The sequence below is a fragment of the Larimichthys crocea genome, chromosome XIV (genome assembly GCF_000972845.2).
Source record: "Larimichthys crocea isolate SSNF chromosome XIV, L_crocea_2.0, whole genome shotgun sequence".
NCBI classification, from domain to species: domain Eukaryota; kingdom Metazoa; phylum Chordata; class Actinopteri; family Sciaenidae; genus Larimichthys; species Larimichthys crocea.
The window spans coordinates 12,101,558-12,125,588 of NC_040024.1; the positions used below are offsets into that span (position 1 = coordinate 12,101,558).

Consider the following 24,031-nt stretch of genomic DNA (forward strand, 5'->3'; position numbering starts at 1 on the left):
GTCTAGACCTGCTCTATATGCAAAGAGTCAGGAGACAACTTCTGGTATGAATTAGAGATCACTCAAAGACCACTTCCTGAAAAATGTTGCTTCTTTTATTCATTCTATTTTTGTTGAAATGCAGTAGAGGAGCGTTCAGTTAACATTCAGTGAACATTCAGTGAATGTTGGATCCAGAGGAGTCTGGACTTTTGACTGGTTCCTGTTTGCAGCTCAGATTGCTTCACTATAGTTACTCAACATCTGTCTGTCTGTCAGTTAACAATCAGAGCTCAGCTAAGAGACGAGGACAGCTCCTTCAGTTAATCCTGATCCAGACCGGACATCATGGTTCACAGAACAAATAATGACACCAATGAAGAAGTGTGTTCGCATGCAGGCTGCAGCAGTGACTTTTTAGTTTAAAACAGTCTTAGATTTTATCATTCAGTTTGATTTTTTATCTCCTGATTCTGTCCATACTGAGCCGGTCGACCAACTCCTTATAATATTATTTGTGGACTCAACAATTCACACCATGAGCAAGAAAAACTTCTTTAGAAACCTTGAGCAGAACCCAGATCATAGTGGATCATGATGGACCCACATCTACAGAGACTGGATCAGTTTACAAAGGAAGATGTATCATCAGTTCAGGATGATGTTTTATAACATCCTGCAGGTGGTTGTTAACCTGCTTTTTAACGTAGATGACCAGCTGCATTGGGAACAAAACTGTTCACATACTGGTCAGACCATATTGGATCTCTGAATTTGCATTATGTAAACAATAAACATGCCGATACTCAAGGAGTTTACTGCTCTGTTGAAGTGTTCATAGACAGTTTGTAAAGCCCATGAATCAAACCTGTTTGTGGTATGAATATTGTCACAGATGCAGATTTGTTTTCAAATTTTCATCATTGTTATCAGAGCGCCGTGACTCCTGACCCTGCCACATCCCTGTGCTGCCCCTACTGTTCATGTGTGATAGGCATTAAAATCTGAGGAAGTGCAGAGCCAACTGACACAGGATATGTCAGGCAGACGTCATGCCCACGCATAGTTAAAACATATAAATATAAAAATATTCAGGGCTAACGAGAGGATGATAAATGATCATCATTGCATCATTGATTAGATATACAAGAATACTCACATCTGTAAACAAACACAATGTGAACTTAAAAGCAGCAACAGGAAATAAATAGAACCTTCTCGGAAGCTGAAACTAAGTTGTTCCTTATGTCCAATCAGCTCATGTAAACACAATGAAAATTTTCTTATAACCTCTTTGACTTTGCATCTGTCTGTCTAAGTCCCTCATCTAGGGAAACTAAACTGTCTGTGCCTTATTCATCACACTTAATGAGCTCAGGCCGACAGATGAGACCCTTCAGACTCAGACAACACAAAGTGACCAACAACAACAAACCAGGATAAACCTGAATATGAGATCTGTCTTACCTTGAACCGTGCCATCTCTGTGTGTCACTGCTCCCCAAAGACAAGAGCCAAGGCCCAACGGTTGAGGAAGTATGATTCATCACGGTGGTTCCTTCAGACGAACCATTTCTCAACACGAGCTGCTGCAACCGCCACACTTCCTGTCAGAAAAAAAGAACTAACCTCAAACTCAAGAGAGCAGAAAACAGACACTTCTGTCAGAGCGTGACCAAGACACATTAACCAACATCTGCACAAAACATCTGTATAAAACACATTAACCAACATCTGTATAAAACATCTGTAAACACATGAACAACAACTGATAAATTATAACTATTAGAGACAAAATCCATCACCTCTTGCCCTCAACAGGCATTGATCTGCATTCTGATACAGCAAGTTTGGAAACAGTTGTAAAACCTGATATGTATTTAGACTGTTTTTCTCCCATCGACCTTCATCAAATAACTTTAATCATTTCTGCAGCTAAGCCGTCACCTGTCTCTTAGACTCCATCCCAACCAGGCTGCTCAAGGATGTTTTTCCTCTAGTTAGTCATTCTTTATTGGATACGATTAATTCTGTGTTTATTATCAGGATATGTACCACAGTCCTTTAAGGTAGCTGTAATTAAACCTCTTTAAAAAGCCCACTCTAGACCCAGAGGTCTTAGCCAACTACAGACCGATACAAACCTTCCTTCTGTCTAAGATACTTGAGAAAGCTGTAGCTAATCAGCTGTGAGACTTTCTCCATAACAATAGTCTATTGAGGATTCCAGTCAGGTTTTAGAGTGCATCAGCAACAGAGACCCATTAGTCAAGTTACAAATGACCTCCTAATGGCATCAGACAAAGGACTCATCTCTGTACTTGTCCTGTTGATCTTAGTGCTGCATTTGACACCATTGACCATCAAATCTTTTACAGAGACTGGAACATCAAACTGCATAAAGGAACCGCCCTAAGCTGGTTTAAATCTATTTGTTTAGATTGATCTCAGTTTTGTTTACGTCAATGATGAATCCTCCATGCAGACCAAAGTTGGTCATGGAGTCCCACAAGGTTCTGTACTAGGACCACTTCTATTCAGTTTATATATGCTTCCTTTAGGGAACATTATAACATTATTAGGAATCACTCTATCAATTTTCATTGTTATGCGCGACACCCATTAATATTTATCGATCAAGCCTGATGAACCCAATCAGTTAACTAAACTCCAAGCATGCCTTAAGGATATAAAAAGTTGGATGACCTACAATTTTCTGATGTTAAATTCAGACAAACTGAAGTTCTTTTGTAATTGGACCCAAACACCTCAGAAACTCTCTTTCTAGAGACTTAGTCACTTTAGATGGGATCACCCTGGCCCCAGCCCACGGGAAGAATCTTGGAGTGTTTTTGATCGGGATTTGTCCTTTAACTCCACATAAAACAAATTTCGAGGACTGCATTCTTCCACTTACATAACATCCGCCAACAACATTGTTACTTCACAAGGCTGGACTATTGTAACTCTTTGTTATCAGGCGTGCTCCAATAAGTCTCTGAGGACTTTGCAGTTAATCCAGAATGCGGCTGCACGTGTTCTGACAGGAACCAAGATCAGAGATCACGTCTCTCCCATTCTGGCTTCCTTGCATTGGCTACCTATTAAATCTAGAATAGAATTTAAATTCTTCTCTTCATGGTCAGGCACCATCATTCTCTCTCTCTCTCTTTCAGGGTTACCCTAGTCAGGCACGGTATTGGTTGAAGATGCAGTCACATCTCCCTTTACTGAAAACTCTCCCTCTCTCTCTCTCTCTCCTCCCTCCATCACCATTACCACCACCGTCCTGTAAACATTCATGTCTCATTAATGCATGTTACTAACTAAACTTCTTCCCTGGAGTTTCTGTCTCTGTCATCCAGCAGGTTCTCGTGGAGTCGTGGCTGCGCTGTGATCCTCATGACGTCCACTACACATATTACTACTGTCATTATTGCTGCCATCACAGTTTATAGTTAGTTGACGATTTGCTGCTGCGGAGCAGTCTGTGTCTCTGTCTCTATCACAGGTTCCACTGCACTGTAATCATTTTATCATTCATTGTAATCATTGTCATTGTGATCAGTCATTGTGATTCATTGTCATTTTTATCAGTCATGTGATTCATTGTCATTTAATCATTCATTGTAATTCATTGTCATTTTATCAGTCATTGTAATTGTACAATATGTTTTGTGTTGATTTGTTCTGTACACGTGACATCTATTGCACGTCTGTCCGTCCTGGAGAGGGATCCCTCCTCTGGTGGCTCGTCCTGAGTTTTCTTCCACCTTTTTTTCCCTGTTAAAGGTTTTTTTGTGGGCAGGTTTTCCTCACTGGAACCGAGGGTCTAAGGACAGAGGGTGTCACTCCCTGTACAGATTGTAAAGCCCTCTGAGGAAAATGGACTTTTTGACTTGATTTGATAAAACACATAACTAACATCTGCATAAAACATCTGTAGAAAACATCTGTAAAAAACACACAAGACATGCGGGTGCATGCACACGCACACGCACACGCACACACACACAACACACACACACACACACACACACACACACACACGTGCCTTGCTCAGGCCACCTCAGCGTCGGACGGGTTTTGTTTGAGAGGCCAACAATCCCAACATCAATACTTTCACTTTTCAGGAGACTGAAATAAAACCATGTATGGAGTTTGCATGTGTCGGCATGGGTTTCTCCCCGAGTTCTCCAGCTTCCTCCCACAGCCCAAGCACACGAACATGCACAGGTTAACTGTGAACTGTGAATTGGCTGTAGGGTGAATGTGAGTGTAAATGGTGTTTGTCTCTAAATGGACTGGAGAATGGACTGTACTTAGCGCCTTTCTAGTCTTCCTCGCTTTCACCTACATATGGTCATTCACACACATTCACCATTCAAGATGTCAGTCACAGTTTTAGGTGCTCACACACCAGGAGCATCGGGAACAATTTTCGGGTTCAGTATCTTGTCCAAAGACACTTGGACATGCGGACTGGAGGAGCTGGGGATCGACCCGCAACATCTGATTAGTGGACACTATATTGAGTTTACTGTTTTCTTACTTGTACTCTACTCCTGCCATTAAAAAGTTTTTTTTCATCATTCTGTTTTTTCTGAGAAGCATTACATTATATTTTAGTATAATATATAGTAGATAATATGCTATTCAGTGCAGTCAGCAAAAACCAGAAACATGAACAATGTTATGTGATTCAATGAACTCACCTTCATGATCACAAAACTAATTTAATAACTTAATAATTTAATAAAATCTACAGAGACAAACACTGTGTTTAACAGGATGTTTTTACATCAGTAAACAACAATTTATTAACTTCATACAACTTCATCTAACTTAATATAGTTTAATATTACTTAATATCACTTGATATAACTTAAATACATAAATTAATATTACTAATATAACTTAATATAATTTTAAAAACAGACTCAGGAATTTTTCACTTCAAAACAACACAGTGGGTTAACACTGTTTTACACTGTAAAATGTTACACATAGAAACACTCTGGGCGGATGAAAACTATAAAAAAAAAGCAAAGTAGAAATCCATATTACAAAGTACTCTGCAACATGTTAATTAATGAAAAATACATCAGTGTGATAAAACAGTCAGTCCAAAAAAAATCATGGAAATATTTGAAATAACAAAAAACCTCAAGTGATTCAGAGATGCTCGTAAAGCGAATGATATTTTGACTTGTTTTATGATGCAATGTCAAAATGTATGAGAAGAAAAAATTCAGTTTTAATATGATAAATATGATAATGTGATATAAAGTTGTGATATTTGCATCATTTTACAAGAAACTTAATTTGAGGTTTGATTCTTACAAGAAAGTCTCAATGTTGTAACACAGCGTGTCACAATATCACATTTTCACTACAACCATTAGAATAAGTAATATTAACTTCATGTAAACATTCATCAAACGGATTCTTTTTTTTTTGACAAACGATCAATGTTTAAATTAAATAAAAACTGGTAAAAATATGAAACAAAAATAACGAACTGGTTAAACTGTAATATAAGTAAAAATAATATATGAGGTGGTGACAGAAAAGAAAGACAGAGTAGGCAGTTGAAAGTTGTTGGCTGATAGGGGGAGGCTGTTAGGTGGAAAGTCATCTGGTTCCAGTAAGGCAGAGTGGTGAGAAGAGCAGGAGAATCCAAAGAAAGGAAACTGATCCGGAGTCGTTAATACCTGAGGGGACAGGAAGTGACACACCTTTGATCGCATGGTTGCTGTGGTTAATAACGTGGTTGCTGTGGTATTTGTGTTTTCAAAAACATAAGTGCTGTGGTTGTGAACTTGGTTGCTTTCGTTGCTGTGTTAGATGACATTACTGTGGTTGTTGGGTTGCTGGGTTAGATTATGTTGTTACTGTGGTTGCTGTGTTAGATAATGTTATGGTGGATGCTGTGTTAACGATGTTACTGTGGTGCTGTGTGATAGATATGTACTGTGGATGCTGTGTTAGAAAGTTACTGTGGTTTGCTGTGTTAGATAATGTTGCTGTGGTTGTTGGCAGTTGCTGTGTTTGATGAGTGTGAGTGTGGGTTGCTAGTTTGATGACATTCCTGTGGTTGTTGTGATTGCTGTGTTAAATGATGGTACTGTGGTTGCTGTGTTTGATGATGTTACTGTGGTTGTTGTGGTTGCTGAGTTTGATGACGTTGCTGCGATTGGTTTTGAGATTGCTGTGTTTGATGACGTGTTTACTGTGACCACCTTCAGCTTACTTGCTGTGGCTCTGAAGGGTTTGTTGCTGTTGCTATGGTTGTTGCCGTGGGGTGTGGTGACGTGACTGCATGTCGCCCCCCTCCTCGACAGTTGGCCTGACGGATGGAGAGGACGGGTGCTGATGTGCTGGTGGCCAGCTCTGATCGGCTTGGCTACAGGGAGACAGATGACAGGTGAGTCAAAACAAGTTCAGTCTGACATAGCAGATCCTTCAAGGACCAGAGGACTGGTCCCTCCTGAACTCCTTACACCTCAGAGGATACACCTTTTCTGCAGTGCCCCCTCGGGACAAAAAAAAAGAAGTTTGTTGTTTGTGGTACCATAACAAACACTTCCTCACACTATCTGAGCAGAGTTGTCCTCCCTGAAGCGTTTTTCTGGACCGGACAGCCTCTTTAATCGGTCCACGTTCCTGTTGGTAGCGTTTTGCGGTCCCTCACGGCGGACTCCTTTGGCGTCCGAAGGCAAGCTTCCAAGCTTCACTCGCTCTGCTGTGGCCCGCAGACTTTCTCCAACTTGGGCAGCTTCACAGCGAAGGTCAGGCATGTCCCCGCACCAGCTGAGGACACAAAGGATAAATGTACTGACCCTGTCTGTCAGAATCACAAGCCTGGGTTAGGGTTAGCTACCTATCATGTGTTAAGAGAACACACGTGATGTTCTGCTGTTTGCCTTCAAGTCAATAGCAAATTTTTATTGAATGCTTAGAGTCAACATCATCGGTTTGCCTCCTGAGGAGTCACAGTTGTAGAAATTCAACCTCTATTCAAATCTTCACGTTCTGTGATTGTCAGACCCTGAAGATGAACATTTAAATTACAAGTTTACATGGTTGTGGAAAAGTAACTAGTAATATCTGTCGGATGAGTTTTAGCGGTAATGAGTAAACCTCAAACACCCTGCAGGATGTTTTAAAACCTCATCCTGAACTGATGATACATCTTCCTTTGTAAACTGTCCAGTCTCTGTAGATGTGGGTCCATCTGATCCCCTATGATCTGGGTTCTGCTCAAGGTTTCTAAAGAATTTTTCTTGCTCATGTGTGAATTGTTGAGTCCACAAATATATTATAAGGAGTTGGTCGACCGGCTCAGTATGGACCGAATCAGGAATAAAAAATCAAACTGAATGATAAAATCTAAGACTGTTTTAAACTAAAAAGTCACTGCTGCAGCCTGCATGCGAACACACTTCTTCCTTGGTGTTTTTTGTTCTGTGAACCATGATGTCCGGTCTGGATCAGGATTAACTGAAGGAGCTGTCCTCGTCTCTTAGCTGAGCTCTGATTGTTAACTGACAGACCGACAGATGTTGAGTAACTATAGTGAAGCAATCTGAGCTGCAAACAGGAACCAGTCAAAAGTCCAGACTCCTCTGGATCCAACATTCACTGAATGTTCACTGAATGTTAACTGAACGCTCCTCTACTGCATTTCAACAAAATAGAATGAATAAAAGAAGCAACATTTTTCAGGAAGTGGTCTTTGAGTGATCTCTATTCATACCCGAAGTTGTCTCCTGCTCTTTGCATATAGAGCAGGTCTAGACATGGCACATGGCAGGATGGGTCACTCGCACGTGGAAGGCTCCATTAATGCTACATTAATGATGCAAATTTTCAGGTTCCTACCCGAATGTCACCTATTGAAAATGTTTGGCAATATTACTACAGTAGACTCCTCAGTTCACAGACACTTAGTGAATAGAGTGTTGTTCAATACACATTCAATTCAATTAAATTTTATTTATATAGCTCCAGATCATAACTTCAGTTATCTCATTCTTTCCATACAGAGCACGTCAGACCGTACTCTTTATAATATATTTACAGAGACCAACAGTTCAAACATGAGCAAGAAAAACGTCTTTAACAGGCAGAAACCTCAAACAGACCCAAGAGAGTGAGAAAGGCAGATAGGAGAGAGAGGGATATCTATCTATCTATCTATCTATCTATCTATCTATCTATCTATCTACTATCTATATATATTATATATATATATATATATATATATATATATATATATATAGAGAGAGAGAGAGAGAGAGAGAGAGGCAGATAGAAAGAGGGGGGGGGAGAGATAGTAAATAGAGAGACAGAGAGAGACACAGATGCACAGCAGCAGCAAATCATCAACTAACTATAAACTGTGATGGAGATATGGCAGCAATAATGACAGTAGTAATATGTGTAGTGGACGTCATGCAGGACCACAGCAGCAGCCACGATCCACGAGAACCTGCTGGACGACAGAGACAGAAACTCCAGGGAAGAAGCTTAGTAACATAACCAGTGCATCCTGGGAAGTGTAGTCCTACTAAAACTAAGATGACCTTGAGTAGACAGAGATCACCATGGAGGAACACTATGATGGTAAAGGCATTGAAAACAGAATGCAGGAAAGAAGAGCGTAAATGGAGAAAAACTAAACTCCAAATTCACCACGACCTCTACAAACAAAGTCTCTGTAATTTCAACCATGAGTTAATCAAGGCTAGACAGCAACACTTCTCTAAAATATAATAAGAACTCAACAACACTCGCACTCTGCTTGCTATAGTTGATAGGCTTACAAACCTTCAAAAGAGATAGTTTCAGAACTCTCTTCAAAAGAAAAATGCAATGAATTTGCTCACTTTTTTGATGAAAAAATCAAATCTATAAGGTTAAATATCAACACAAATCTACAAAATGATATAATGACGCAATCCCTAAAACCGCCTAGGAATGAATTAACTGTGATGTCAGAATGTAATACAGTTGATCAAAAAAACTTAAAAGAAACAGTTCAACATCTTAAATCATGGACATGCTGTCCTGACACAATGCCATCTGACTTTTTTAAAGCTATTGTAAAATCTGTCCAAACAAATCTGCAGCAAATAATAAATTGCTCACTTCAATCAGGCACGTTTCCTAAACCCCTAAAAGTAGCTGCCATCAAGCCACTCTTAAAAAGGCGAAGGCTGGATACTTCCAAGTTAACCAACTACAGACCTGTCTCAAATCTTCCTTTTATAGCCAAGATTGTTGAGAAAGTGGTTTTTAATCAACTCAATAATTTCTTGAACTCCAGTGGACTTTTTGACAAATTTCAATCAGGTTTTCGAGCTCACCACAGTACAGAAACAGCTCTTATTAGAGTGTTAAATGACATAAGGTTGAACACTGACTCAGGCAAAGTATCAGTTCTGGTCCTGCTGGATCTCAGTGCTGCGTTTGACACTGTGGATCACAGCACACTGCTGAACAGGTTGGAAACATGGGCAGGACTCCGTGGAACAGTCCTAGAATGGTTCAGGTCCTACTTGGAGGAACGGAGTTATTTTGTGACCATTGGAAGTAATCAATCAGATCGAGTGGCTATGACATGTGGGGTTCCTCAGGGGTCAGTTCTTGGACCCCTTTTGTTCAGCCTATATATGCTGCCTTTGGGTCAAATTCTGCAGATTTCCAATGTCAACTATCATAGTTATGCAGATGACACACAGATATATCTTGCGCTGTCCCCAGATGACTGCAGTCCTATAGAGTCATTGTGTAAATCAAATCAAATCATCAATTCAATTTTATTTGTATAGCCCAAAGTCACAAAGTACATTTGCCTCAGAGGGCTTTACAATCTGTACAGGGAGTGACACCCTCTGTCCTTAGTGTAACTGTCTAGAGCAAGTCAAAAATTGGATGAACCAAAATTTTCTTCAGTTAAATCAAGAAAAAACTGAGGTAATTGTTTTTGGCAATAAAGAGAAGAGGGTTGCTGTCAGTAAACACCTTGAGTTACTGTCTCTAGAAACTAAAGACCGAGTCCGAAACCTTGGCGTGTTGATAGACTCAGATCTGACCTTCAACAGTCACATAAAATCAGTCACCAAAACAGCCTTCTACCAACTTAAGAACATATCCAGAGTTAAGGGCTTTATGTCCCAAACAGATCAGGAGAAGCTGATCCATGCTTTCATCTCCAGTAGACTTGACTACTGTAATGGCCTTTTGACTGGACTCCCCCAAAAAAGTATCAACCAGCTGCAGCTCATTCAGAACGCAGCAGCTCGAGTTTTGACCAGAACAAAGAGATCAGAGCACATCACCCCAGTTCTTAAGTCTTTACACTGGCTCCCAGTTAGCCACAGAATAGATTTTAGTTCTAAGTTTTGCTACTAGTTTACAAATCACTGAATGGTTTAGGCCCACAATACATAAACGAAATGTTAGCAGAATATAGACCCAGTAGGGCTCTGAGATCTACTGACTCAGGTCAGATAGTGGAGCACAGAGTTCAAACCAGACACGGTGAAGCAGCATTTAGCAGTTATGCTGCTCACAACTGGAACAAACTACCAGCAGGACTGAAATCAGCCTCAACTCTGAGCACTTTTAAATCCAGGTTAAAAACTTTTCTCTTTTCACATGCTTATGGCTGAGCTCTTTTAAAGAAATTTTAATCATAATCCAGTGATTCGTTTAATGTTTTTAATTGTTTTCAAATTTGCTGTTTAAATTATTTTAAATGACATTCTGATGTTTTTAATAAAATGTTCTTTTCTTTTTTTTATTTCTATTGCTTGTCTTAATGTCCAATGTTTTTCCTTGCCTCTGTAAAGCACTATGAATTGCCTTGTGTACGAATTGTGCTATACAAATAAACTTGCCTTGCCTTGCCTTACCTTACAGCAGCATAACTAAGGGATGACCTGAGCCAGGCCTAACTATAAGCTCTATCAAAAAGGAAAGTCTACTCTTAAAAGTAAAGCTGTTGATTTGTCCTGTACACGTGACATCTATTGCACGTCTGTCCATCCTGGGAGAGGGATCCCTCCTCTGTGGCTCTTCCTGAGGTTTCTTCCACCTTTTTTCCCTGTTAAAGGTTTTTTGTGGGCAAGTTTTTCCTCACTTGAACCGAGGGTCTAAGGACAGAGGGTGTCACTCCCTGTACAGATTGTAAAGCCTCAGAGGAAAATGGACTTTGTGACTTTGGACTGTACAAATAAAATTGATTTGATTTGATTTGAAAAGTGGAGACTATAGGAACCACAAGAAACACTAGAGAATCATGAGAAACCCAGCATTTTGAGAGCGCAGTGTTCTAGAGGGGTAGTAAGGACACATACACACATACAGTATATACACACATATCAGACAAAAGTTTGGACACACCTTCTCATTAAATGGTTTTCTTTGTTGTTGTTTTTTTTATTATTTTTTAAGGTGTAGATAAAAATCTTCCCACATCTGGAATTATTAAACAAAACAGAACATGTTATCAGATTATTCTATTAGATTATTTTCTTTGATGAAGCTTTGCACACTCTTGAAGGAGTTTTCAGAGGTGCTGAGCACTTGTTGGCTGTTTTTCTTTCACTCTGTGGTCCATCTCATCCCAAACCATCTTAGCTGGGTTTAGGTCATGTGATGCACAGTCTGGAGGTATGTTTGGGGTCATTGCCTTGTTGAAGATCAAATGATGGTCCCACTGAGCTAATGCATGCTGGTTAAGTATGTCATGAGCAAAGCACCCCCACACCATTCCACCTTCTCTTCCATGCTTCACAGTGGGAACACATGCTTACCATCCACCTCCTCTGCATCTCACAAAGACACGGCGGTCTGAAACTAAAATTTCCTTTGGTCTAATGTCCATTTTGGGCTTTGTTGGTTCAAGCACTTCTCTTCTTGTTGGTCTCCCACAATTGTGGTTTCTTTGCAGTAATCCAGACCACGAAATAGAGATAATACCTGTCTACCAACTCTGAACTGACAGTCTCAAACACATTAAGAAGACAAGACATTCCACTGATTACCTTGTACTGATGCACTTTTCTTTTGAATCCAAACAAACAGAATCACGAACCTCCAGACTGCCACGAAACAGCCACTGCTAATTCCACCTCAGCGCAGCACAGCAGCACAGGGACCGGTTCAGATGAGGATTAAGAGTTCACAGAGCTCTGGAGACCGCCTCAGTCAGTCCAAGTCCATGGTGCTGCAGGACTCTGATGTTCCTCAGAAACCTGTAAGCAGACATGAAGAACCTCCATCCTACAGTGACCCCCGTTCAGTTTTTTATATATTTTTTTGTGTTTAGATCTCTCGACATCGCAGGAATCAGTCTCAACACAACGTCTTCTCCACAGGAGGTGAACCGTTGGTGAGTATGAAACACCTTGACAGGAAACTGTCCAAATCCTGTCCACTCACTTCTTTTTGGTCTTCTGTCTGGTCTTCAGTCTGGTCTCTGTTCTAGACTTTTCCTGACCTGTCAGCCCTCAACATCTGATGGATGTGATTTGGAAAATGAGGCCTTCTTCTCAACCTCTAGATGGTATACTGTTGTCTCTGTTATTTAAAGCCCTGATAGTTCTTAGTCCAGTTCTTGGTCCACCATTGTTAAGTCTTCCTTGTCAACAGGAAGTGTCCCTTCCTATTTTAAGTTTATCTAGTCCACATCAGAGAAATGTAACTGTGAACTACAGGGCTCTGACCTTTAGAGAAGGTTGTTTTGAATTAACTCACTGCTGCACTGAAGAGGCTCGATGAACAGCTGTGACGGCCCTTGGCCTTTAGACAGGCTGTGTGTGTTGTGTTTGCATTCCTCTGTTTCTTTAAGATCTTCCTGATGGTTAGACCTTTATAAGCTGGATGATATCTTCTCCATTGATATATCCTCTTCCTCCTGCTCCTGCTCTCTTGGTCCCTCCTGGGAGGCTGGTGCCTTTCAGGCACCCACTTTGGTTTTGTTTGGTTGATTGTGTTTAGGGCTGCAACTAATGATTATTTTGGTTGTCGACTAATCTATTGATTATTTACAATTAATCCCGATTATTTTTACTAAAATAGAACAAAACAGAAAGATGCATCATTTCAGAAGTCTGTGCATCACAATCTAATACCTAATACCAATTATTACTGATTTTTTAATTGATTAAATATCTTACAAATTAATAATTAATGTGCTCCAAATCACAGATTACCACTGACATGAAGTGGAGGTTTACTATTATGTGTAATATCCAATTCATGACATCACTAATTTGTACTGATTTAATATCCTAAACATGAATTATTATTGATTTTGTCATTGTTGGGCAGAAACCTCTTTTCATAAATGATTGTACTGCCAGCTTTCAAGTCTGTGCACATAACTAACAAATGAAAGTATTCAAACAGTGTCATCTGATCTGTATAACTCCACTGCCCCTCTCATCTTATGACCCGGGGGAACATAAACTCACAACAACTGCAGCGCTTCACATTTTGTATTTCAATAAATCTGGTTTGATTGCACACTAATGCATAAATATGTCTTTGTATCCACTTCAGTTTGATTTGCTTGTAGGTTGGTCGGCTAATATAAAGACACACATATATTTATGACCAGATTTGACTGATAAAACTCGGTTTGGGAGATAGGAGGTCTCCGCCTGACAGCGATGATATGTTACAAGTCACTACAAAATTGGTAGTATGTCCAATAACTCACTGATAACCATGATCATTAATCGTTAAAAATAAAAGCTTGCATTTGAGGTGCTCATGCATCGCTGTGGTGCTGCCATGATATCAAGCTCAGCTTGACAGAGTTTACATTTAACTTGTCTTGTCTTATTCCATGCTATAGTGCCATCTTCCCGTAGTACATTTCCTGTAGTGTGTATGCTTGTAGTGGTGCTAATGAGATTTGCTCTGGCTGTACAATGTACCTGTGTCTGTCCAGGTGCAATTGAAAGGTGAACACCTGAATGTGGCTAAAATCTCAGAGGGAGGGAAGAAGCAGAGGAAAAACTGGACTTTGATGTGGACCGTACTGACCTCAGACCAGCTGCTGTTTTATAAAGAAAGACAACAAGAAACTAGTCAGGTATACAGATACTCCAATGTATCCCTCATCTATCTCTAATTCACCTGTAATCTATCTATCAATCTATCTCTGTTTTGCGTCTCTGAAATGTAACCTCTGACCTGATGTCCACGTGGTCAGAAACCAGGAAACAAAACTGATGTGGTTCTTCCGCTGTGTGGAGGTGTTATCGAGTGGACGACGGAGAAATCGAGCAGGAAAAACGTCTTCCAGGTAACAAATGAATACAAACGTTTACTCGGTTCAGGAAATCTGTATTTTTTCTCTCCGACAGTAGTGTTAAAGTGTCGAACTGATAGACACAAGTTTTACGTGTTCTTTGTTTTGAAGTGTGAGGTCTGCAGTTTGAATTGAGGTCATTCAGAGTTAGCGATTTGTGACTGATAGAAGAATGTTTTTTCTCTGACTGTTGGATTAATTAAACGTTCTGATTAAATGTTTCTGCTTCTTTAATCTCTCCTGGTTATTTAAAATGTGTATATTTCTACCCGTTACACTCCTGACTGAACTTGTTTCATCTGTTTTAGATCACAACAAACACAGGAAGTGAGTACCTCCTCCAGACTGACAGTTATTCCACAGCCTCAAAATGGTTCGATGCCATCAGAAAGACCATCGACTCTTCAGTAAGAACTCACTTCCTTTCTAAACTGGCTCTTATTTTCATCATCATTAAAATGTCTTGTTTTGTCCAACTAACAGTACAAAAGTAAAAAATATGACATTTACATTACATTTTATGCTTTTATCCAAAGCGCCTTACAGAGAAGGGAATGATCAAGGTACAGTGTGATAAGAAAGTGTTAGTGCAGCAGTAAGTACTGTGACAGTTGTAGAGGGGGATAGATGTATCATGTCCAATTGTTGATAGTGTTGGAGAAGAGGTCCTCTTTGAAGAGCTGGAGGTGCTGCCCCGCTGAGACAGAGAGAGACATGTACCGTATTTTCACGACCATAAGGCGCACCGTACGAAAAGGCGCAGTCTCAGTTATGTGTGCCATTACTGTATTTAACACACACATAGGGCGCACCGTACGAAAAGGCGCAGTCTACACACACACATGGCGCACCGCCTTACAACAACACACACACAAGCATACAAGTGTGCGTATTTAAAAATAGAGCGGGAGCAAAACTGAGTTTGATTGTGCTTTATTTAAGTCTTTATTACAAAGTACTAACATTTTATTAGCACATTACCGGTAATCGTCATTAATCAAACTCATCGAAGTCCTCATCCTCCGTTTCTGAGTTAAACAGCTGCGTTAAATCAAATATGCCAGTTCCACTTTCTTCGCTGTCAGAGTCACTTTCCGTGCCGTGCGGCCCCTCGGGAATGATGCCGGCTTTTGCGAAAGCTCGAACAACAGTGCCAGTAGACACGTTCGCCCACGCATCTACAATCCATCCGCAAACTGTGGCGTAACTTGCCCGGCGCTGCCTGCCACTCTCTGTGAAACTGTGGTCTCCATCGGTCATCCATCGCTCCCACGCCGCTCGCAGCCTTACTTTGAACGGCCGGTTCACACCGATGTCCAGCGGTTGGAGCTTTGTCAGACCTCCCGGAATAACAGCAAGTGCAGCGTTCATTTGTTTCACTTCTTTTTTCACATCGGCTGTGAGATGGGCACGCATAGAGTCACAGATCAACAGCGATGGTGATGCGTGGAAAAAACCACCTGGTCGCCTTACATACACCTGCCTCAGCCACTCTTTCATCATCTCTTCATCCATCCAGCACTTTTCATTTCAACGTTCTCAACACAGGTTTAACAACACACATAGGGCGCACTGCACTATAGGGCGCACCGCACATTTTGGAAAAAATCTAAGACGTTTGTATGCGCCTTATAGTCGTGAAAATACGGTAGTAGGACTGTTGTACTTCACAATGTTAGGAGTCGAGTAAAGAGCAAGCTGGTCAGAGAATTGGCTGCTGATTGCTGCAACTTTTCCTGTAAAGAATGATGCAAAGGTATCAGTGGTAAGGCTGGAGGAGGTGGAGGGTTGAGAATTAGGATAAGTGAGCCAGTGGCATCATTAACCTTCAGAGAGGAGAATGTGCTGAGTGGAGGTAGAGCAGAGGCGACAATAGAGGAGAAGTAAGTTGGAGATAAGTTACAGAGGAACGTAACCATCGGTGGAGGACCAGAGGGTTGCTCTGACAGAGTGACATTAATAAACATAATGGATAGAAAGTGATCTGATAGGTGGAGAGGCGTTACTACCAGGACATCTGAAGATAAGCCTGAACATTAGAGACATGATGGTTCTTCAGATTATTTGTGAATTAAAAGCCTCCCTGTGACTGATTATAAACTTTTCTCCATTCAGACTAAAGCAGACGGAGGTTTTTCTCTGCGAAGGTCAAACAGTACAGAGTACCTGCCCAGACATAGCTCCCTACCTGGATATGGCTCCGCCTCCCCCAACACCAAGCAACGCAACCCAGTCCACAGACGCTCCATCAGTGAGTGATTCTTGTTATTTATATGTACAGCTGGCTGTAATGTTCCTTGAAAGCAAATCTATGTCTATGTATAAGTCAGAAAAAGGATTTAGATTCATTACATCTCTAAAGAAACACTTTGTATTGATATGAAGTTAACCCAAACACATTTAGCTGTAAAGTGTCATAAGTTAGAATTTTTTAGTTATCCCCTACCCCTCAAAAAAGAGTCCAGAATAAAATACTTCCTCACTGTCTAACTGGGAAATTAGCTACAGAGACCAAAACAGTTTTTTGTACCAGGCTGTAAACATGTTTATTTCTGCTGTGAAGTTGGACATTTGAACATGGGGACTTATGGAGACTGACTCACTTCTGGAGCCAGCCTCAAGTGGACGACAAGAGGTGCAGTTTGTGGCTTCACTTCACAGACATGGAGGTTGCCGCTTTGTAGAAACGGGTGTGCTGAATATTGAATATCTGATCACAAACCTCAGTTACAGCAGGTCTGTTTGGAGGAATAGACCTTTTTGACAGCAGCTATTTTGACGTGAAATATTAGGGTCAATGCAGCTGTTTCCAATGATACGAATTAAGGAATTAAGGTCTGTAACTTAAACTAGATACATATCAGGTGAGACAAACAAAAAGACAAAGAGTTGTCATGTTGCTACATCACTGCTGGATGTTTAACATGTCAATAACATGTCAGCTGTTGAGTTTACAGACTGGTTGGTTTTCTGCAGACATGTTCAGCAGCTCCAAGCTGAAACACAGCACCTCCGATAGCGCCGACAAGAACGGAGTGAAGAACAGACTGAAGAAGTTCATCATCAGACGTCCGTCCATGAAGACTCTGCAGGAGAAAGGCCTCATCAAAGGTTTCTGTTCTTTCATTACACACTAAAGCCTAATGAACATTTACAGCTGTAAGGTCATGAGTCCTTAAACCTTCTGTAACATTAACGATTAATCAGTTAACATGATCATGTCTGCCACAGATCGAGTTTTTGGCTGCCATCTTTTGACACTCTGTGAACGTGAAGGAAGCACGGTGCCGAGGTTCGTTCAGCTCTGTTTGGAAGCCATAGACAAGCGAGGTACATTCAATCTTAAACACATCACAAGAGAGCTGATGATTTCTGCACTTTGTTTTTTAGTGGACATTTTAATCCATTTGTTCCTATGTTGAAATTTTTTCATCTGTCTGCTGAGCATTCACCATTTATTTTTATACATGACGGTATAAAGACATCACATATGATATCACAAAACAAATCACAAAAAACTTTGCCACATCGTGGACTAAAGCTGCCCAAGGCGCACCATGGTCCATTACTCAGTCAACAAGGGTTACTCTGTGGGAAAACTTCAGTCAGACTTCTGTAGAGTTGTGTACCACCACACTAAATTCCTGTGTTCAACTGTGTTTTCAGGTCTGGAGGCTGACGGGATCTACAGAGTCAGTGGAAATCTGGCCACAATCCAGAAACTTCGCTTCATCGTCGATCAAGGTCAGTTCAACAGAAACTATTTCTTCACTCTGACTCTCTGATCATACTGAATGTTTCCATTAGACACTGTGTTCAAATAAATCCTAATGGTTTTCTGTTGTGTTTTTTCACAAAAAGGCTCAGTCCTACCCTTTTTTGCTGCATGTCACCCTCCTCACTGTGTGACTCTTCAGCTCTGTATCAAAAACAAGCAGCAACCTCTGGTGCTGGGAATTGAAGCCAATGCGGAAATGCTAAAAACTGTAATTCCTTAAGCAGCCACTTGAAGCTGGCTCCAGAAGTGAGCCAACGTCCATAAGCAGCTGTATTAAAATCTCCAACTTGACTCTTGATCTCGTTCTTTCATATGGCATTGAAATTGATAATCTAATAGTCTTTCCACAGAATCCTCTTCTGTCTGACCATTTTTTAATAACCTTTGAGTTCATACTACCGGACTATAAGCCTTTGTGCAGAAACTTCTACAGCAGATGTTTATCTGATAGTGCTGTAGCCAAATTTAAGGAAGTGATTCCTTCAGCATTGAATCAAATGCCATGTCTAACTGTAACAGAGGACTTGTCTACTTCCTTTAGCCACCCACAAATAGACCATCTTGTTGATAGTATTACAGGCTCATTACGGACAACTCTAGACTCTATTGCACCTCTGAAAAAGAAGACAATTAAACAAAGAAGGCTAGCACCATGGTATAGCCAGCAGACTCGTAAATTAAAGCAAGAGGCACGTAAATCTGACGCAAATGGCCACTAAACTGGAAGAATCTCATCTAGTCTGGCAAGATAATCTCAAAACATACAGGAAGGCTCTCCGTAATGCCAGAGCAGCCTATTACTCTTCTTTAATTGAGGAGAATAAGAACAACCCCAGGTTTCTCTTCAGCACTGTAGCCAGGCTAACAGAGAATCACAGCTCTACTGAACCATCTATTCCTTTAGGTCTAAGTAGCAATGACTTCATGAGCTTCTTTAATGATAAGATTATAACTATTAGAGACAAAATCCATCACCTCTTGCCCTCAACAGACATTGATCTGCATTCTGATACAGCAAGTTTTGAAACAGCTGTAAAACCTGATATGTATTTAGACTGTTTTTCCCCCATCGACCTTCATCAAATAACTTTAATCATTTCTGCAGCTAAGCCGTCATCCTGTCTCTTAGACTCCATCCCAACCAGGTTGCTCAAGGATGTTTTACCTGTAGTTAGTAATTCGTTATTGGATATGATTAATCTGTCTTTATTATCAGGATATGTACCACAGTCCTTTAAGGTAGCTGTAATTAAACCTCTTCTTAAAAAGCCCACTCTAGACCCAGAGGTCTTAGCCAACTACAGACCGATATCAAACCTTCCCTTTCTGTCTAAGATACTTGAGAAAGCTGTAGCTAATCAGCTGTGTGACTTTCTCCATAACAATAGTCTATTTGAGGATTTTCAGTCAGGATTTAGAGTGCATCATAGCACAGAGACCGCATTAGTCAAAGTTACAAATGACCTCCTAATGGCATCAGACAAAGGACTCATCTCTGTACTTGTCCTGTTAGATCTTAGTGCTGCATTTGACACCATTGACCATCAAATTCTTTTACAGAGACTGGAACATCGAATTGGCATCAAAGGAACCGCCCTAAGCTGGTTTAAATCGTACTTTTTAGATCGATCTCAGTTTGTTCACGTCAATGATGAATCCTCCATGCAGACCAAAGTTTGTCATGGAGTCCCACAAGGTTCTGTACTTGGACCACTTCTATTCAGTTTATATATGCTTCCTTTAGGGAACATTATTAGGAATCACTCTATCAATTTTCATTGTTATGCTGACGACACCCAATTATATTTATCGATCAAGCCTGATGCAACCAATCAGTTAACTAAACTCCAAGCATGCCTTAAGGATATAAAAAGTTGGATGACCTACAATTTTTTGATGTTAAATTCAGACAAAACTGAAGTTCTTGTAATTGGACCCAAACACCTCAGAAACTCTCTTTCTAGAGACTTAGTTACTTTAGATGGGATCACCCTGGCCTCCAGCTCCACTGTAAAGAATCTTGGAGTTGTTTTTGATCAGGATTTGTCCTTTAACGTCCACATAAAACAAATTTCGAGGACTGCATTCTTCCACTTACGTAACATCGCTAAAATCAGACGCATTGTCTCTCAGGCGGATGCAGAAAAACTAGTCCACGCATTTGTTACTTCAAGGCTGGACTATTGTAACTCTTTGTTATCAGGCTGCTCTAATAAGTCTCTGAGGACTTTGCAGTTAATTCAGAATGCTGCTGCACGTGTTCTGACAGAAACCAAGATCAGAGATCACATCTCTCCCATTTTGGCTTCCTTGCATTAGCTACCTATTAAATATAGAATAGAATTTAAAATTCTTCTCCTTACTTACAAAGCTCTTCATGGTCAGGCACCATCATATCTAAAAGAGCTCATAGTACCTTACTACCCCTCTAGAACACTGCGCTCTCAGGACGCTGGGTTCCTTGTGGTTCCTTGTGGTTCCTATAGTCTCCAAAAGTAGATTGGGAGCCAGAGCTTTCAGCTATCAGGCTCCTCTTCTGTGGAACAAACTACCATTCTGGGTTCGGGAGGCAGACACGGTCAACACTTTTGAGAGTAGACTGAAGACTTTCCTTTTTGATAAAGCTTATAGTTAGGGCTGGCTCAGGTCATCCCTTAGTTATCCTGCCATAGGATTAGACTGCCGGGGGACTCAAATCATTGATTTGATTTGATTTGATTTACAAATAAAATCTGATTTGATTTGATTTTGATTTGATATGGGTGACATCAGGCTCTGTCCAATGTAAAAGACATCAGATGTTGATCTATATTTCCCACTCAGTGGAAGATTATGCTGTTTCTATCACTGTGCACACGAAGGATCATGTCTTTTCTGGTTTGTCCCCCCAGAGGAGGACCTGAACCTGGACCACAGTCAGTGGGAGGACATCCACGTCGTCACTGGCGCCCTCAAGATGTTTTTCCGTGAGCTGCCCGAGCCGCTGTTCCCCTTCAAGTCCTTCCAGCCATTTGTGGAAGCCATCAGTGAGTCAAAACTAAAAGTCTGGAACCTAGACCAACACACAAACATGCACACTAAATAAATTAATAAATAAAACAAAACATAAAAAAACAAGGACATGTCATGAGTTGTGTCAAACAGGTAAAAATCGCAGTTTCTTCATAAAATAAATAAATGTAATGGATGTTGCCAATAATACATATATTTCATATTTCACGTGATAATTTTACACTCTGTTTTATTAAAGCTGCTTTTTCAAACTTCAGTAATGATCAACAGAGAGAAACTCTGAAACAGAAATATTATGTAGTCACAAAGACAAATTTAATACACGTTAAACTATGATGTTTACACGTTAAGCTACGATGTTGACACACATTAAACTACGATGTTCACATGTTAATCTACGATGTTGACACACGTTAAACTACGATGTTGACACATGATAAACTAAGATGTTTACACATTAAGCTACGATGTTGACACACATTAAACTACGATGTTTACACAGGTTAAACTACAATGTTTACACGTTAAGCCACGATGTTGACGATGATGATGATGATGATGACACACATTAAACTATGATGTTGAAACACATTAAACTACAATGTTTACACAATAAGCTACGATGTTGACACACGTTAAACTACAACATTTACACAGGTTAAACTACGATGTTTACACGTTAAGCTACGATGTTGACACACATTAAACTACAATGTTTACACGTTAAGCTACGATGTTGACACATGTTAAACTAAGATGTTTACACATTAAGCTACGATGTTGACACACGTTAAACTACGACATTTACACAGGTTAAACTACGATGTTTACACAGGTTAAACTACGATGTTTACATGTTAAGCTACGATGTTGACACACATTAAACTATGATGTTGAAACACATTAAACTACAATGTTTACGCGTTAAGCTACGATGTTGACACACATTAAACTACGATGTTTACATGTTAAGCTATGATGTTGACACACATTAAACTACGACGTTTACACAGGTCAAACTACGATGTTTACACGTTAAGCTACGATGTTGACACGCGTTAAACTACGATGTTTACACAGGTTAAACTACGATGTTGACACACGTTAAACTACGATGTTTACACAGGTTAAACTACGATGTTGACACACATTAAACTACGATGTTTACACGTTAGGCTACGATGTTGACGCGTGTTAAACTACGATGTTTACACAGGTTAAACTACGATGTTGGCACACGTTAAACCACCATGTTTACACATTAAGCTACGATGCTGACACACGTTAAACTATGATGCTTACACATGTTAAACTACAATGTTGAAACATGTTAAACTACGATGTTGACACAAGGTAAACTACGATGTTGACACACGTTAAAGTACGATGTTTACACAGGTTAAACTACGATGTTTAGATAGATAGATAGATAGATAGATAGATAGATAGATAGATAGATAGATAGATAGATAGATAGATAGACTTTATTCATCCCAAGCTGGGAATTTATAGTGCAGCAGCAGCATTACACAGTAATATTTTACAATATTTTACACAGGTTGAGCTATGATGTTGACACAAGGTAAACTACGATGCTTACACATGTTAAACTACAATGCTGACACAAGGTAAATTACGATGTTCACACATGTTAAACTACGATGTTGACACACGTTAAACTACGATGTTTACACGTTAAACTACAATGTTTACACAGGTTAAACTACGATGTTGACACAAGGTAAACTACGATGTTGACACACGTTTAACTACGATGTTCACACATGTTAAACTACGATGTTTACACAGGTTAAACTAAAACGTGATGCACACATTAATCTTCAGCTGCTGTCATTTCTCTGAACAGAGATCAAGGAATCCAAGCACAAAGTTCAGGCTGTGAAGAAACTGATCCAGGAGCTGCCCAAACCCAACAGGGACACCATGAAGTTACTCTTCAGCCACCTGCACAGGTATACTTGCATACTGTTGAACTACAACTTCAACCAGCTGAAAACATTGGTAACCTTACAGTTTAAAAAGCAGTTGATTTGGTTGATTAGATAACTGATCAATGGACAGAAACTGACTCATTAAGGCTGACATTGGTACAGCTGGATCTTGTAAACTCTTTGTGTTCTCGTGTTTATTCAGTTTTGTTCCTTCTGCTGTATTTCAGAGTTCTGGACTTTTCCAGGAAGAACCTGATGTCCACTCAGGGCATCGGCATCGTGTTCGGCCCAACACTGATGTGGCCTGAGCTGGATGCAGGAAACATGGCGGTCAACATGGTCTACCAGAACCAGATCGTGGAGTTCATCCTAATCGAGAGCCAACAAATCTTCAACCTGGACAAGAAGTAAAGTGCCCTGAGGTGGACCCGATCCTCCGATGGACTCATATTTACACATCGAAGCTAAAAACAACCAGATTCTTTCAGAAATGTAGACAGAGGCTGGACTGTAAAAAAAAAATGAATGGATGGTTTATTTCCTTTTTAATGAACACAAACTGATCAATAATAAAGAGTTTAAATGTCAATGACTTATTTACCACCATGGAATCACCACACCTGAAAAAACTTTAAAGTTCAAAGGCTGTCTTTGAGTTCTTTCTTTCCATGTTTGAAAGATCCAAAAAAAAAAAAAAAAAAAAAAAAAAAATATATATATATTTATATATATTATATATATATATATATATATATATTATATCAAAAAAATAATGTACAGCAGAGTAAGCAGTGTATTTATAATTTATAGCAGAGTACAGCAGTATATTCAGATGATGTACAGAGTACAGTTGTATACTGTATTATAATAAGACAGAGGTTCTCTGTATGTGCCACTTCCATTTAGGCAGTGGAAGAAGCACACTAAAACCCAATGTAATATGTCCAATGACCTATGATAAATGGACTATATTATAGA

At 40.0% G+C, this 24,031-nt stretch overlaps 1 protein-coding gene across 1 annotated transcript in view; it reads left to right on the forward strand.

The window, feature by feature from the left end:
- Positions 1 to 23,642, forward strand: part of arhgap15 (Rho GTPase activating protein 15) — a 26,152-nt gene extending 2,510 nt beyond the window's left edge. Inside the window, exons 2-13 of the mRNA XM_010751713.3 lie at positions 12,076 to 12,247; positions 12,320 to 12,382; positions 13,949 to 14,092; positions 14,213 to 14,305; positions 14,620 to 14,718; positions 16,427 to 16,562; positions 17,288 to 17,422; positions 17,543 to 17,641; positions 17,978 to 18,055; positions 20,981 to 21,115; positions 22,969 to 23,074; positions 23,281 to 23,642. Coding sequence (XP_010750015.1) covers positions 12,076 to 12,247; positions 12,320 to 12,382; positions 13,949 to 14,092; positions 14,213 to 14,305; positions 14,620 to 14,718; positions 16,427 to 16,562; positions 17,288 to 17,422; positions 17,543 to 17,641; positions 17,978 to 18,055; positions 20,981 to 21,115; positions 22,969 to 23,074; positions 23,281 to 23,464 — 1,444 coding nt within the window. The 3' untranslated portion in view covers positions 23,465 to 23,642. The remainder of the gene's footprint in view (positions 1 to 12,075; positions 12,248 to 12,319; positions 12,383 to 13,948; positions 14,093 to 14,212; positions 14,306 to 14,619; positions 14,719 to 16,426; positions 16,563 to 17,287; positions 17,423 to 17,542; positions 17,642 to 17,977; positions 18,056 to 20,980; positions 21,116 to 22,968; positions 23,075 to 23,280) is intronic.
- Positions 23,643 to 24,031: the final 389 nt, after the last annotated feature.